The following is a 17120-nucleotide window of genomic DNA, read 5'->3' as shown; positions in this document are numbered from 1 at the left end:
TCATCCACTCTAGAGCCCTGGTTTGTTTCCCTCCTCACCAGAGGACAAAAGTAGATCCTATTGCCCTAACATTATGTAATTTGGTATTTTTCAGGACTAACTTCAAACACAACAAAGAAAATTAATAAAAAAAAAAAAAAAGGGGTGGCGCCCTTGGCTCAAAGGGGTAGGGCACTGGCCCCATACATCAGAGGTGGTGGGTTCAAATTCAGCCCCAGCCAGAAACTGCCAAAAAAAAAAAAAAAAAAACTTCCTTTCTTAGGGGGGAATGGGGTTTCCTTGTCAAAGTGTCCACTTCCCTGATTCACTCATAAGATGTCAGCAGGCAAGCTTGATGGCACGAGATGGAGCAAAAAGACAAACATGTCTCAGGGGCTGGTGGTTCCAGCGACTCAAAAGAGAAAAACAGTGTAAACTTAAAAGATCAAATTCTGTTCTAATTTTTCTCTGCCCTGATAATTGGTTTGCCTTTCAATGTACCTACCATTCCATATGAAATTTATGCCATTATCCTGTTGGTTTAATTTCTTAGGTCCATAATATAGTAGCTCAGTTTATTAATAGTGTTTTCACTAAAGTGACCCCAACGTATTAATGTTGTCCATTATATAATATCTCTCTTATTTTATGTTCATTAAACTACAGACATAGATGAATGCAAGGTTATTCATGACGTTTGCCGAAATGGGGAATGCATCAATGACAGAGGATCATACCATTGCATCTGTAAAACTGGATACACTCCAGATATAACAGGGACTTCCTGTGTAGGTAAGTGTTCTATGTCTGATGGTTTATTCCCAAGTAGAAATTTTAGATGATGGCAAAAATAAATAAATAAATACATAAAATCCCCAAGCTAAAAAACCTTTGTAATTTCATGGGAAAATATAGGACAATGATCAAAAGACTACACAAGGTTTCCTTTTGCCATCCTCAAAACTAAAATTCTTGGTTAGACCCTGTGGATACTTAGCATAGAGGTGACATTTTTAGATGGGCAGTCATCCTGTATTTCTTTGATCACAGATCTGAATGAGTGCAACCAGGCTCCCAAACCCTGCAATTTTATCTGCAAAAACACAGAAGGGAGTTACCAGTGTTCATGCCCGAAAGGCTACGTTCTGCAAGAGGACGGGAGGAGCTGTAAAGGTAAAGTGGGGTTTCCTGTTGCCCACTCAGCCCACTCAGCCGGCCCCTGACACGTGGCTGCGTTCCTTACTCCAAGTGCCTGTAAGGAGTCCATAGGCGAGCCATGAGACTTTCCGGAGGGGAATCTCGGGGGCTAGTGGCTCTAGGGGACTCACCACCTCTACTGGAGGGAGGGAGGCTGAGATGGGAGATGGTAGAGGACCAGTGGTAGCTGCCGTCTACATTACATGCCCCATGGTTGTCTGTAGGGGCCATCCACAAGGGTCTCAGGAATAGCAGGGCCAGCTCTCCTAGGCCCCACTGGGGTGGATTCTTACCTCGTTGCCTCCTCTCTACTTTCTCTTTTTGTACTTCCGCTGCTATTCAGCAACTGCACAGTCCAGATTGCCAGCAAAGTGCTGCCTCACAATAATCAGTGGATTATTGTACCTGATGCCAGAGGACATTGTACCCAATTAAATGCTGTGTCAAAATTTTTGTTCTACAAATTAAGGCCATTCCTGCCCTCTAGGACTTTTCCCTAAGACAAATATCACATGGAATTAAGAAACAGCAAAAATTTAGGTAGAAATCCCTTTTCAACCAGAAGTTATCCTTTGCAAAATTCTTTTGGTGTAAATTTACTCCCGTAAACATCTTCCTCTACAGTAGGACCATCATATTGAGCGAATAGCAGAGGTGAGTCATACTTGAAGATAACTTGGAAAATGAAGGATTTGGAGAAGGAAGGGGTGGCCCTGGGAGGAAGGTGGGCCCAGCATGTGCCCCTGAGGAGACAAGAGGAGGAAGGGCATGCTCAGAGGTGCGAACAGCAAGTGTTACTGTTCTCCACATGTTGTACTTATGAAACGGGGTTATAAAAAGATCACTGAGGCATCTCCCTCCCCTGTTGGCCAGTGGGCTTCAGCAGACATGCAGCAATGCTCCAGCAAAGCTTCTCGGGTCAGAGGCGGGAAGCTGGTCTGTAGGCTCTGAGGAAGCAAAACAGAGGGTTCATATCAGTCAGCACGCTGGCAGTGGGAAGAGCACAGGAAGGGGTCCACTTTGAGAGAAGTCAGCGCTAGGACAAATGTGGGGAGGTTCTCTGGGGTTAGGTCCACTCCAGATGTTACTGGAGCCAGGAACTGGCCCCTTGAGCAGTAGCAGTCACTAGCAAAGCCAGCAGTGACCTGCAGCTTTGGTTTCTAAATTCAAGTGACTTTGGCCAGCATATGTTGGGTGCCTGGTGGCTGAATTTGTGATAAAATAAGGCCACTATAAAAAAAGAAAGGTTCCTAAATGCACAAAGAATGAGGGAGGGTGATTGGTGGGATTACACCTGCGGTGCAACTTACAAGGGTATATGTGAAACTTAGTAAATGTAGAATGTAAATCTCTTAGCACAATAACTAAGAAAATGCCAGGAAGGCTATGTTGAACAGTGTGATGAAAATGTGTCAAACAGTCTATAAAACCAGTGTAGGGTGCCCCATGATCGCATTAATGTACACAGCTATGATTTAATAAATAAATAAATAAAATTCAAGTAAAAGCTAGTGCATATTTTGTATCTCTTTGATACTTTTAATTAACATTGGAGTTGAGAATGAAACTAGAAATGGAGGCAGTAAGGAAAGAGGCTTAATTAAGCAGAGGATTTTATTGAGTTGCAGGAAGTGATGTTGACCAAACACCGCAGGTAGTGTTACTAAAGTGCCTTTCATGTAAAATGAGTTGTTTTTTTCCTTTGTTTTCTTCCTGGTTGCTCAATTTTGTTTTACTCAAAGAAATCCTAACCAAAGAAGTCAGAATTTTTTTTTTTACTACCTCATTTGAGCAGATTAAAAACAGTGAACAGAAGAGAACTGAGCAAACATTTATTTTCAGCCACAACATTTCTTTTTATATTTCAACTTAAGTGCATCTCTTTGATGCTCTAAAAACTGTTTAGAATCACTAATCTTTTACTTTAGTTTATAATTTGTTTAAAATCTCATAATTTATTTGAAATTCCTTTGTTGAAGAATTTCTGCATTTCTCAAACTAAAAGGAATTGGGTTTTCCTTGGATATCCCAGAGAGCCATTTATATATATAATTTTTGTCTAAATTGAGACTTTGTTTTAACTTTCAAGCCTGTATCCCCTGGGTTCCTCCTGGTCATCTGCTGTAGCTCTATTTTGGCCAATGTCATTTGAATTTAGAAATCAAAACTGAGGGCCTCTTCCGAGGGGCAGCTTCTTTGCACCTGCGTTGTGAGTGCAACCCGAAGGCCCATCTTACATTTTCTTGTAGATCTTGATGAGTGTGCAACTAAGCAGCACAACTGCCAGTTCCTCTGCGTTAACACCATTGGGGGCTTCACGTGTAAATGTCCTCCCGGATTTACCCAACACCATATGGCCTGCATTGGTAAGTGGAAGAGGAAGAACCCCTACACGGGACGTATCTATTCCTTTAAGAGATTACTTTCTATTTTCTCTGCTATTGGGTCAAGAAAACAAAAGCTCAAAAAGTGTGTGAGTGCACGTGTGTGAACGCACACACGTGCATACATGTAGGTGAAAAGCTCTTGGCTTCATTTGGCCTTTTCTCAGGCTTCCTCCTCACTTTCTTTGAAACAATACAAAGATAGTTTAGGGGGGATTTTAACCCCTCTTTCCCCGCCTGCTTCTCGTAGATAACAATGAATGCACTTCTGACATCAACCTGTGCGGGTCTAAGGGCATTTGCCAGAACACGCCTGGAAGTTTCACCTGTGAATGCCAGCGGGGATTCTCACTCGATCAGAGTGGTGCCAGCTGCGAAGGTGGGTGGAGGCCTCAGATGTGATCCAGATGGGGGCTCCTCATGGAGGCGAACCCTGTGGTCATTTGTACCTTCATCATCCTCCTCCTCTATGAGATATCAGAACTGAGCATCAGAACAATTAAAATTGTTTGTGCAGTTCCATATCTTAGTGATTCAGCTTTTATCTCATACTGTGTCTCTAACAGATGCCTTTCCTAAATATATCAAAATTGGGGGGCTCAATTATTATTTAATCTGATAGGGAATAAATAACTCAGTCAAGAAAAAGAGCTAGCCATATTCCCAAATTTGATACATTAATTTTGTGGTCATTGGGCCCAGAGCCACAGAGGGATTTCTGTAACGTATGCTAAACGTATGAGGAATAAGTCTCCTGATAATATGTAATTAAATGTTTAAATGCTATTTTTAGAATCTTATAGTAGCATTGACACCTTTTGGTTTCTAATTCTGGCATAAAAAAGCAGACAGGAATAATTTTCAGAGCTATCCCATAGGGTACTTTGTGCTTTGCACTAATTTCCTTTTCATTTTTATTTCTAGACTTTTATTGGGGAACTCCAAATGTTTTTCTCCTTGAATTTAGCAACATCCTCAGAGTAGACATTCTGGAGGTTTTAGGTGGTAGAATAATATTTTAGGGTGGCACATTTTTTATTCGAATCACCTGTCATCTAAGCATGCAGATAAATGTGGCTTTAGAGAGCACCTTGGAGCCAGCTAGCTTAAAGGTGACTTTGCTCCTCTTTCAGACGTGGACGAGTGTGAGGGTAACCACCGCTGCCAGCACGGCTGCCAGAATATCATCGGCGGGTACCGGTGCAGCTGCCCCCAGGGCTACCTCCAGCACTACCAGTGGAACCAGTGTGTTGGCAAGTAGCTCTTTCCCCTCACAAAATGCATGCCTCTCAGTTCCTATGAGACAAAGCCCCGTTTTCATTCCCAAAACCCTAAATTTGTCGTTGAAGCAACAAATTCTCATTCAGAATTGCCCTGAGTTGAAACCAGATGGAAGTAACAGTATTTTCAAAATAGCAAACTAAGAAAGAAAATTATGCAAAAGGGTGCTTTGAGAGCATCTGAAATGCAATGCCCCAGGATTCCTTGACCCCCAGCACCCTGTGCCCTTCTGCACGATGGCTAGATGGCTTGTGTTCTGCTCACATCAGGGGTCAACAAAATCCTACTTCTGACTGAAAAATGTCAGCCCTCCAATGCCAATTTTGAGTGACTTTTGAACTGAAGATGCACAAGTGAGTCTATTCATCTCTACACATCTTTGAGCACAAGCTGTAGACACATCAAGTTTTCTTAGGATTGCTAAATTATTTTGATAATTAAGGGAGATTGACAGACTCTCTCATTAAATTGAAATAATGTCATCTTTGATTCTACAATGTCATGGGAAAATAACACTTAATGCACAGCAGAGAATCAAAACATTGCAAGTTTGGAGGGACACCAGAGGCCACTTAGCTCCAGCCCTTTGTTTTACTGATGAGGAACCAGAAGCCCAGGGAGGGATGTAATATGTCTTTATCCAGCTTTTTTGTGGCATGCCTGGGACCAGACCCCTTAACTTCCCGATTTAGAGCTGCCTTTCAGGTGTCACATTCACTTTTTTATCTTCCCCATTCAGCAAGTGTCTACAGAGCACCACTACAAGTTTGGTGCTTGGATAACTGGTATTAGTTGTCACATTCTTGGGTACAGAGCCTTTAGCAAAAACTCAAGAATTACTGCTTCCTGGGTGGAAAGTCCACCCTGAGATGGTTTGCTTTAGTACACATGGAGACATATTTGGTAGTTTTCATTTATCAACATTGTCTCTCTTACCTAGTTTAATTCTGTATGAGACACAGTTTTGCAGAGGTATGTGGGGGTGACCGAAGTGATCCCAGCACCATTTTCAGGCTTAGGCGGCACAGCTCTCTGACTCACAACCTGGTTTTCATGAAAATGTCTTTGTTCGTTACCACCAGCTCAGGAAGAGAGCTTTGATTTTGATCACCAGTTTCAGGCATTGTTCACAGAACTTCTAGAGTGAGCTTTATTGATCCAATACCCCATATATGAGCCTGTTTGTTCTCATGATATAGGGCTTGTTAGTGAAACTGGAACTATAGAAAAAATATAAAAGAGAAGAGACAATGTCACTCCTATCCTCCTCTTTCTTTCATTTTGGGAATAATAGAGGTGGCCAGGCCAGGCCCTAATGTCCTGGAGATTCTACTTTGGTCCTGTGAAGATCATCTCCTGTCTGGATATTCGAGAATTGATTAAGAAGTCAGAAAATGGGCGGCGCCTATGGCTCAAAGGGGTAGGCTCCATATGCCAGAGGCAGTGGGTTCAGACCCAGCCCCGGCCAAAAACTGCAAAAAGAAAAAAGAAGAAGAAGTCAGAAGACTTCTGGAGTCCTTAATGCCCCAACATGCAAAATTGTCCTCATAAATCTCAAGCATTAGAGTTACCCACAATGAGCACTGCTTCGGGCTAGGATGCCTACCCCACAGCCATGAGACATAGAGCAGATCTCTTAGACAGGCCCTCTCTGGATCCTCACTCCTTAGTGGCCCAAGGTGGCTGGGTTTGGGATAAGGGGCCACTGATTTCATTGCTCTCTAGAAGTAAACATGAAACTTTCAGCTTGCTGATGAAATTGACCATTTATGCCCTAGGGAACATTAGTAAAAGAAACCCTATCCTGCATCTGGGAATCCTACTGTTGAGATTTCCTTAAGGCCACCACTATCCAAAACAATGCAAGCCTGATACTAGAATCCTTGATTTTAGAGGACAGGGTATTAGGTTTCAATTTGCTTTTGGTAAGTAGTTTTCAGACTTTGATACTGTTTTAATAAAATCACAATTGTCTTTTCTTTTTTTAATAAAACAAAAGCCTCACCAATTTAAGTACCAACCAGAAGAATAGAACAAGTATTTTCGAATGTGGAAAAAATCCTATGGAGCCAGTTGCTCCAGGGTACATAGGATGGAAAAGATCAGGAAAAGCAGAAAACACGTTAACCAAATTGTAGTGTTTGTCTACTGATAAAAAGGGCAAGTGCTCTAATGTGCTATTTTCAAGCTCTAAGCACTGTCCATTTGCCAGTTCCTTACCTTAATCTTTGCTGTACTCCATCCCACCTCTTCAACCAAGATAAGCAAATTTAGTTTAGATTTTATTAAATTCTCAGGAAGAGGGAAAACAGCAAAATAAAATTTAAAAAGAATGTGAAAGAGTAAGAAGAGGATTCCTGACTGCAATGAGTATTTATAGTAATGGATAGATGCTCACAGTTAAATGAACCTTAGAGATTAACTAATCTGACCTCTTTACTAAAATATAAATCTCTCTCCAATCTCCCCGCACATCCCAGTTTGATTTGAATACCACCAGGAATACCATTTTCTTCCGAATAGCCCAACCTGTATATAGTTGACTTTAATACTTAGAAATGTCTTTTTTGTAAAGAATGAAGCTTTCCTCCCTCTAACTTCTAACCATTTGTCCTATTTCTGCCCGTTGGGATAAAAAATAACAGAGTAACTCTAAGTTCTGTGCGGACAGAGCTTACAAGTTTGTGTGCCCATGCCTTCTAAGTTTTACTAGGGCCCCAACAGCAAACAGGGTGCTGCGTCTCTGGCTGAGCTCAATACATATCAGCCCCCTGGAGCCAACAGCAGGTGGAAAGGGTATGAGGTAGTTGTGCAAGGGCAGTAAGAAGACACCCAGCCCAGGGGTGAAATAAATACCCTCAGTTCTCCATTCTTTGTTTGCCATAGAGCTTGGTGCCCATGGTGTCTGTTTTGGTCCCTAATTTAAAAACAAGGGAAATGGGTGGTGCCTGTGGCTCAAGGAGTAGGGCACCGGTCCCATATGCCGGAGGTGGCAGGTTCAAACCCAGCCCCGGCCAAAAACCACAAAAAAAAAAAAAAAATAAATAAATAAATAAATAAATAAAAACAAGGGAAATGAATGGATGATGACATATTTAGTTATTTCATTTCAGTAATCCTGGAGCCTATGTAACCTTGAGTGGGGACTCCAGGGTCTTTGGATATAAAGGATCTTTAAACAGACAAAGTTAAGATCACAGACCTATACCTGAAAGGAAAGAGAGGGGAGAAAGAAGGAGGGAAAAAGAAAAAGGGAGAAGGGAGGGAAGAGGAAAGGAATGAGAATATGTGGTAAATATACACAAGCAAGCATCCTGCCCCCACCACTCTTACCCACCTGTTTTCTCATTTTAAAAAAAGAGAGAATATAAACTAGATTTTTTGAATCAATTTTTTTTTTTTTTTATAAATGAGTTCACCTTAGCAAAGAAGGCAAAACTAATTCTAGGAGAAAGGAAGTACCAGTTTAAATGTGGGAAAGTCTCTTGAGAGACGTTGTGGTCTAGAAGAGAGCACGTGGCTTTTGCAGTCAGACAGACCTGGCTATGAATTTCTGCCCTGCAGCTGCTGGCTCTGAGATCTTGGAAGAGCTTTGAGCCTTTTCTTCATGTGTAAAACAGGAAATATAATACCTCCCTCTCAGGATTGTTAGGAAGGCTAAGAAACAGAATGTGAAACACCTGTGTCCTGTCTTATAGTAGGTATTTAAGCATCTAATACAGGTTCATTTCCTTTCCCTTCCTCTCTTCCACTGGAAGTAGGTATTCACTAAGTAAAGAGAAGGCTAATCTATTGCAAATAAACATACAAGTTCTGACAATTAAATTCACAAACTCATTCTAGAAAAAGTGCTAAACACCTCATTGCTGAATATCACTATGGTCACCTTTGAAATACTCCCCTTGGGAAGCTATGCACTGATGCTAGCACCTAGTCCACCCTTCAAAGAAGTTTTGGAGCTCTTTCTTTGGAATTGTTATTAGCGCTGTCCTCAATGACAATGAAGTCAGTGAGGTCTGACAATGAAGCTCACAAAGTCATCCTAGAAAAAGTACTACATACCTCATTGCTGAATATTACTATGGTCACCAGATGGCCAATGGGAGTACTTTGAAAGTGACCAGAGTGCTATTTAGCAATGGGGTATGTAGCACTTTTTCTAGGATGAGTTTACAAACATTATCGTCAGACCTGGTATACCTAAAAATGAGCTGTAGCAATTAAGAAATGTCTTACCAGCAAGTTTCTAACTTGCCTTATAAAAGCAGGTCTACAAAAAATATATCAGAGATTTTCAGAAATTATAAATTGTAAATAATGAGAAACTCATGGTTTTCTCCCTTCAAGTTGATTTTTTTAAATGAGATTTCTTTCTCTTGCCTCTGACCATCAGACTTGGCAGGTGCCTGTGGGTAGCCACCCCTGAAGCATCTGCCTCTCCTGTGGCTTTTCCCCAATTATTGCTCATGAAGTCTGCCCCGAAATCTTTTACAGCCACACTCACAGACAAAGTGTCTGAGCTTTAGACATGGCTTAGACATTCTGGGCAGTAGACTAGTTTGATTAAGAAGGGGCACAGTCAGGGATGGAAGGCAACATAGCAAAGGACACTATTCACCCCCCACCCCCACCCCCAGAGAAACAGCCTGGTGGCTTTGGCACACTTTTGAAAAGAAGTCCAAGTGGGCAGACACTTCAGGTGGCTACCAGCCCTTGCCAGATCTGTACATCCTGAAAGAGGATGCGGAAAGGAGCCTTCAGGAAAGCGGTTGGCCTCTGCTTTGGGGATATTTGTCCTTTTGCTGTGCACCTGTGAAGCAAAGGTGCAGAGAACTGTCTGAGTCCTTCTCTTCCACCCTGAACCCGGACTCTTGCTATGGACTTTCCCCGCATTCTTTACCAGATGCTCACAGGAAGCAGAGAATACAAGTGTGGGCTCGTATCCTGCAGATCCTCAGAGCATTGTCCTTTAATGCTGTCCACCTGGTGCATTTGACCCCCTCTGCCACCTGCAGTCACAGCATGGCAAGAGCCACATTCACATCTATATCATTCTCTGTTGCAGAATGTCCAGAATCATTCTCTCCCCGCCGCCCCGCCACACCTGCTTGCCTTACCTGCCTGAGAGCCCAGCCAGCGTCCTGACCTAGACTCTTCAGTAGAAATCTCTGGCCGGTGTCACTCATGCCTTGTCTTCTGTTATCCCTGCAGATGAAAATGAATGTCTCAGTGCTCACATCTGTGGAGGAGCCTCCTGTCACAACACCCTGGGGAGCTACAAGTGCATGTGTCCCGCCGGCTTCCAGTACGAACAGTTCAGCGGAGGATGCCAGGACATCAATGAATGTGGCTCTTCCCAAGCTCCCTGCAGCTATGGCTGCTCCAATACAGAGGGTGGCTACGTGTGTGGCTGTCCCCCTGGTTACTTCCGGATAGGTCAAGGGTAAGTACCACTTTTCCCTGGCCGTGGCTAGAGACTCTCTCAATCCTCATATATTAAGTATATGTAACTCAAAATTACCTGTTCTGGTAGAGGATAACCATGCTTTATGTACTCCTTGAACCAATTCCAGTTAGCTTTGTAAAGGTTTTAGGTTATTTATCTGAAAGGGGGCATCTGGATTCCTGGAAATTTATAGGATATAAAAGAAAAAAAGAAACTACACTGTAGGTATCTCTGGTGGCTTCTCTTTCTCATTCTCTTAATCTTTGAATCTTGTTGGGGTGTGATTCATCTCTCTGTAGAGACTTCTCTCCGCCAGCCTGAGTCAGAAATAGGCTCAGCCTGCACACTGCCCATCTACTCTTTTGGAGCAGGCAGGATTCTATCTTGATTTAAATTGCCTTTTTATCCAGCTCCTGGGAAGAGATATCCAAGACTTACCTTTTTTGTTGAGGGTTTTAACTCAGATTTTACATTTTGAGCTTGAATTTACATTGAAAAATTACCAAAAATGCATTAAATGTGAGAGTTGAAATAGCTATTGTATTTTCCAAGTAGAAAACCTTGTCAAATTATACATGTGCGTGTGTAAGGGTTGGGGTAGGGAAGGTATATTTTTTATTTTACTCAATGATTTAAAAGTTTCGTGGTAAGTTTTTCAAAGTTTTGTTTTTCCCTACTGAATTAATCTGGATTTGGGTGTTTATCTAGTTTTAGCTATCCTGAGAGGGAGCGCAAATTTTAACTTTTTAATTAGGAACACCAAGATATTAAATACATATACACACCCTTACAGTCCCCACACACACATACGCGTGTATTCCAGATCATTAATGTGGCGGTCTCTGATTTCTTGACACACAAACATCAAGTGATTCATTTTGGACCTGTGTAAACTTGAAGGTGAAAGAATGCTTCATGGGAAGCCCACAGAATGCCAGCACCAGGACACAAATTCCCAGATGTTTGTGTCTGGCTCTCTGTAGACTCATTCTTTATAGTTTAATGCCAGAACCATTTTTCCCAGAAAAACTTGTGACACTCCAAACTGGCTTTTGGCCAGTGGGATTTTATAGTCACACTTCTTATAAGTGGTATTCCTGGGGTATGAAAATACTGGAAAGGAGTTCTGAGAAAGGGACTAAAGCCTGCAACTCTGGGGCTTACCTCCCACTAATTTAGTCCTTACATGGATGTCTACAGACACACACAGGATGAGTATTTATCCTTTCATCCATTTTATTGTTTCTGTGCATTTCATGCTGTCAAATAAAGAGGAAAGGAAACATGTTGGTTCTGGCAAGACTGAAGTAAATAGTGGGAACCCATAAATTGCTGTGAATTACAACAAATACCTTGTTGGCATCTTATTTTGAATTCTAAAGGCATAAAAGAAATGAGTTGTGAAGAGTAGGTCAGCTATTACAAAAAAAAAAACAAAACAGATAATATTTGGTCCACGTTATGATCCATTGGTAGAAATCAACCCACTTATAACAGTTTTAGCCTCTCTAAATCACTAGAGTGGACTCTGCCCCCAAATGAAGATTCTTTGAGGACCATTCAAATGTTTCAACACATTTGGAAAGAGAAGCCTGATAAATACATATTCCAAGTGGCCTCTGAAATAGTAAGCAGAATAACAAAACAAGGTACTTGTGAAACATGCAAGCCTCCCTCCATAACTTGGCTTTGCTAACTGAAAGGCAAAGAAAAACAGCTGAAGGAGTTCTCTCTTGGGCATGGGTTTGTTTATCCGGCTTTGCATGAGTCAGAGCCAATGGCCCTAGTGGTTCTGAATGACTTGAAACAGTTTTCCCACAGTTGGGCAAGTTGCTGTGATACATGCATATTACATATTATACATGCATTTGATATATTGCATATCTTCCCAGTTTATTACTGAAATAACCTTCAGTTAGCACCTGGGCCTTTCTTTCTATTGTCAGTAGTGTCAGCCAAAGGTCAAAGCATAGGCATGATTGCTGAGAACTTGATTGAGGAGTCATGGGAGTGGATGTGATGTCTCATACCTTTCTCACCCTCATGGACCCTGTTTCATCAATAGAAGACATTTTAGGTCCAGTCTCGGTGTCTCATGCTTGTAATCCTAGCACTCTGGGAGGCCTAGGTCTCTGGATTGCTTGAGTTTGAGACTAGCCTGAGTAAGAGTGAAACCCTGTCTCTACTAAAAATTGAAAAACTGAGGAAAGAGAATCACTCATGCCCAAGAGTTGGAGGGTGCTATGAGCCATGATGACACTATAGCACTCTACCCAGGGTGATAGCTTGAGACTCTGTCTAAAAAAAAAAGACATTTTAATTTAACCTCTCAAGTCCCTCCTCCACCAGTCTTCTGTTGTCCCACTCCATGTCCCCTCCCCAGCATAAATACTGCAGAATGCCTGACCTGTTAGGTTTGGAAAGTGAATGGGGCAGATAATATGCTGAGAGGTAAAAAAGAAGTCATTAAACTCAGGAAGCTGGGGGTTAGAGGCCAAGCATGGAGGACCTCACTGTGAGTCTCAGAACCAGTCATCATCCAGCAGACACACAGGGCTGAAGGTCCAGAGTGCAGGGACCAGGCTTCACCTGAGCTCTTGCACCACCACCCTGTTCCCCATTCTAATGAAAAACATCTGTGCTCCCCTTGTACTTCAGGCACTGTGTTTCTGGAATGGGCATGGGCCGAGGGAATCCAGAGCCACCGGTCAGCGGTGAAATGGATGACAACTCGCTCTCCCCAGAGGCTTGTTACGAGTGTAAGATCAACGGGTACCCCAAACGAGGCAGGCGGCGGAGAAGCACCAACGAAACCGATGCCTCCAGCACTGAGGTGGGTTGGAAGGTGGTTTCTCCTGACGTCTCCTAGAAGGAAAAGGTCTTTCAGATTCCTGTGGTTTCCTCCAAGATGCTCCTAAGTGTGAAAAAGCTCCCTGGGGAGAAAAATCCAGACATTCCCTGAGCTCTAGGCTGCATTTTATATGAGGCTATGGGGCTTTCTGGAGTTTCTTGCTGCTTTTAGGGAGTGGCCATTCAAAGGTTTTCACATACTTGCTCATTTCCTCTGTCTCGCCAAAGAGAAAGTCAAACACCCACCCAAAGTCTGCTGAAAGGATAAGGTTTGAGATCCAGGACAGCAAGTGGGCAGAAGAGTGAGGTGACATAGTGCTCCTTCCATGGGGACGCCAAGTTCTGAGAGCTAGAGGCTCCTCTACTGAAAAGAGCCACGTGGAGTGTGAGGGAACTTGGACTGCAGACAAGAACAACATGGGACTGAAGCAGCCTGGTTTTCTTTGCCTACGGCTGCTATAGCCTTTCAGTCAAGTCAGAAATGCAGATACTCACCCAGACCTTTGGCTCCAGGCCCATAGACTCCAGCACATGTGGTCCCAGAGGGACCATCAAGAAGCCAGGTGAAAAGCATTGAACATTAGCAGATCATCACAGTCAGGAAGTAGGCTCATTGGTGTGTCCTTAGGAGGGGGATGGTTTTATGTCAGTGAAAAAAATTGAAATAGACTGGCTCTTAGTAGAGGTGCTACAACCTATCTGCTGTGGTTTGGAAAATAAGTCTTTGGAGGGAAAATAATCTACCAAAACAGTGGTCCTCAAACTTGAGCATGCATCTGAATCACCTAGAAGGCTTGTTAAAATGGATTTCCAAAAGACATCTCCAGAGTTTATGATCCAGTAAGTCTGAAAATTTGAATCCCTACCAGATTCCCAGGTGATGCTGATATAGCTTGTTTGGGGACCAGATTTTGAGACCTCTCATATTAAAGACCTCCAAACACAAGTGATTTCGACCAATTTTCCTCCTGGCATCAGATTAATCTTATAAATTCATGCCAATTTAACACAGTTGTGGTTTAAAAGAAGTGACTTATGGCCGGGCGTGGTGGCTTATGACAGTAATCCTAGCACTCTGGGAGGCTGAGCTCACAAGTTTGAAACCAGCCTGAGCAAGAGTGAGAGCCTGTCTCTACTAAAAAGGAAAAACTGAGGCCACAGGATCTCTTGAGCCCAAGAGTGAGGTTGCTGTGAGCTATGATACCATGGCATTCTACCAAGGGTCAACAAAGTTAGATTTTGCCTCAAAAAAAAAATAAAAATAAATAAAGTGCCTTATGAATGTGTTTTCAATATAGTATAGGCCACATGTGCAGAAAGTGGTATTCGTGTGAGATTCAAGTCACTTTTTCTTTTCTATGAGAACTAAGTAGCAAATCCACATTGTATTGAATCCGTTGCTGTGTGTCTTTCCAGGATCAGGCTGAGACGGAGGCCAATGTGAGTCTTGCAAGTTGGGATGTTGAGAAGACAGCCATCTTCGCTTTCAATGTTTCCCTTGTCAGTAACAAGGTCCGAATCCTAGAACTCCTTCCAGCCCTTACGACTCTGACAAATCACAACAGATACTTGATTGACTCTGGAAATGAAGATGGTTTCTTTAAAATCAACCAAAAGGAAGGGATCAGCTACCTCCACTTCACGAAGAAGAAGCCAGTGGCTGGAACCTTTTCATTACAAATCAGTAGTACTCCACTTTATAAAAAGAAAGAACTTAACCAGCTAGAAGACAAATATGACAAAGACTACCTCAGTGGTGAACTGGGTGATAATCTGAAGATGAAAATTCAGATTTTGCTTCATTAATTCACCATTCAGAGACCAAAGAATTAAAAACAAATATAGATAGGTAGAATTATATTTTCCCCCAATCAGCATCTTCATATCAAAGGTACAATCTTCCACCAAGTAAATTTGTATAAATAAGCACTATTCTTGTGTTAACAAAAGCAAGGTACAGGCAACTTCCCTAGTTCAAAACAACCACTTTCTCAGGCTTCTGTAGCTAAGCTACCTTGTCATATGTGTTGATCTTGAAAACTGGGACGTGTATTTCCACTGGGGGTTGGCCATCCATGCTGGCATGCCATTCTTCCAGCAAACCTACAGGAATGTGCTTCCAAATGATGGACTCTTCTCCTATTTTCAAATTTTTTAACTTTGCTTCTCCAAATACAAGTACTAGGTTGGCCATTTATAATATCTATTTGGTGCTAGTAAATTTTCAAACTAGATTTATGAATGCACTGTAATATTTACACAACTTAGAAACCAAATTACAAGTATTCAGTTCAAATACTTCATTAATTTCAATCAACCAAAGTTAGTTCAGTAGCTTATCTCAGTTATGAGTATAATACATTACATGTAAATTAAGTGTGTGTATACTGTAATCGTGCTATTTTTTATCATTGAAACATTTATAAATTAGAATAATAATGCCCTTAATTGTGAGGGTTTTGTAATGGTGCTTATTAAGACCAAAGACTTGTTAAATGTATACACCAAGTGGTAATGAAACTTCTGTGACTGGCCCACACGTGCGTTGAGGTCTGGGAGGACCAGGAAGCAACCTCAGCAGCCAGAGGATTTCCAGTGCACCCTCATCACAGCGTGTGCAATACGCCAAGATTACCCTCCATCAATCCTGTCAACAAGGGGTCGATGTCATTAATGTCACAATAAAACAATCTCTTCTTTTTTTTTAGTTTATCCCTTGGCTTTGTGTTCTTGCACAGATTTGGGGGTGGAGAGGCCATTCTGGAGGTGAAATAAAGTCTCCTGGAGTTAAATTATCCTGAGTCTGCTAGTTGGCTTATAAAGGTATCAAACGTATAACCACTAGAAGAAATTTTAACCTATGTGAGTCAGTCCCTTACTTCATTCATTAAAAACAGCAGCATCTGGTGTCATTAACCTGACTTGCTAGTAAGAAATTTAGATTGTTGAGTCATTTCTGAAACATGACCTAATTAATCTTGTGACTTTTAAACTCTCAAGATTTAAATACTTTCAAATATCAAATTCAGTCATTGTCTCAGAGCATGAATTTCATTAAAAAGACTTACAGTGCCCCTTTCCTTAGATATACATAGTGTTGGCAGACCTTAGGTGTTCCATCTTTTTTCCCCTAAACCATCTTTTGTTAGTCAATGCAAGTCTAATTACAAAGGGATAATTCCAGGCTGGATCCAAGTGAATGATACAACTCCCGTTTTCCAAATGTCATAATTTGAAAACGCTGTTTTATTTTAAGTGCAATATTAAATATTTAGCTGTTAAGCTCATTCTATTGATATGAAATAATTTTTAAAATCCCTAAAGGCGATAAACCATTCTGTGGTAGTAAAAATAGTGGGAAATAAGATTGCTGCATGAAATGGGTAGGACACAGGACAGTCCTCTCAGAATCATTGAAGAGCCAAGCTAAAGACAATAGAGCAGTCTTTTTTCATATTATATCAGAAGGCAAAATCAAGATCAGTTGATATTTAATACACACCGTCCTAATTATAGAGATCCCCATCGAAAACATGGGTTTTCTTGCATTGTGGCGAGCTGCCTGTCACAAGATAGAGTTTCAGGCAAGGCTTAATGGCAGCCCTTGCAAAAGGATGCTTGCTTCCACCTACCAGACCATAGACCATCTTGAAGTTGTTTTTGTATCTCTAATTTTGCCATCCAAAAAAATCTTGTTCATATTAGATACTCAGTAGAGACGAGTTGAATAATGATTATGGACAGGGTCTGTACTTGGATAGGAGGTTAAAATATGACTCAGGATTTCCTTCTAACTCTGCACCTATGGAACCATGTGATAAAAGTGTATTAAAATTGTTAGAGAACAGTATCTAGCTTATGATAAACAATAGTTTGCATTATGGAAAATGTCTTTGATAATTTAACCAGAACTGCATTATGTTCAATAATGAATTTTCTTTATTATAAACAACAGAAGAAAATAAGAGTTGGCACATAATGGA

The 17120-nt window shown here is 41.6% G+C and overlaps 1 protein-coding gene across 1 annotated transcript in view; it reads left to right on the top strand.

The window, feature by feature from the left end:
* The window catches only part of FBN1 (fibrillin 1), a 242553-nt gene extending 226704 nt beyond the window's left edge, over positions 1–15849 (top strand). The window contains exons 59-66 of the mRNA XM_053593723.1: positions 646–771; positions 1030–1152; positions 3426–3542; positions 3811–3939; positions 4694–4813; positions 10053–10284; positions 12946–13120; positions 14554–15849. Coding sequence (XP_053449698.1) covers positions 646–771; positions 1030–1152; positions 3426–3542; positions 3811–3939; positions 4694–4813; positions 10053–10284; positions 12946–13120; positions 14554–14943 — 1412 coding nt within the window. The 3' untranslated portion in view covers positions 14944–15849. The remainder of the gene's footprint in view (positions 1–645; positions 772–1029; positions 1153–3425; positions 3543–3810; positions 3940–4693; positions 4814–10052; positions 10285–12945; positions 13121–14553) is intronic.
* Positions 15850–17120: the final 1271 nt, after the last annotated feature.

Source organism: Nycticebus coucang, chromosome 6 (genome assembly GCF_027406575.1).
Source record: "Nycticebus coucang isolate mNycCou1 chromosome 6, mNycCou1.pri, whole genome shotgun sequence".
Classification (NCBI taxonomy): domain Eukaryota; kingdom Metazoa; phylum Chordata; class Mammalia; order Primates; family Lorisidae; genus Nycticebus; species Nycticebus coucang.
This window is presented reverse-complemented; position numbering and strand designations above follow the sequence as displayed.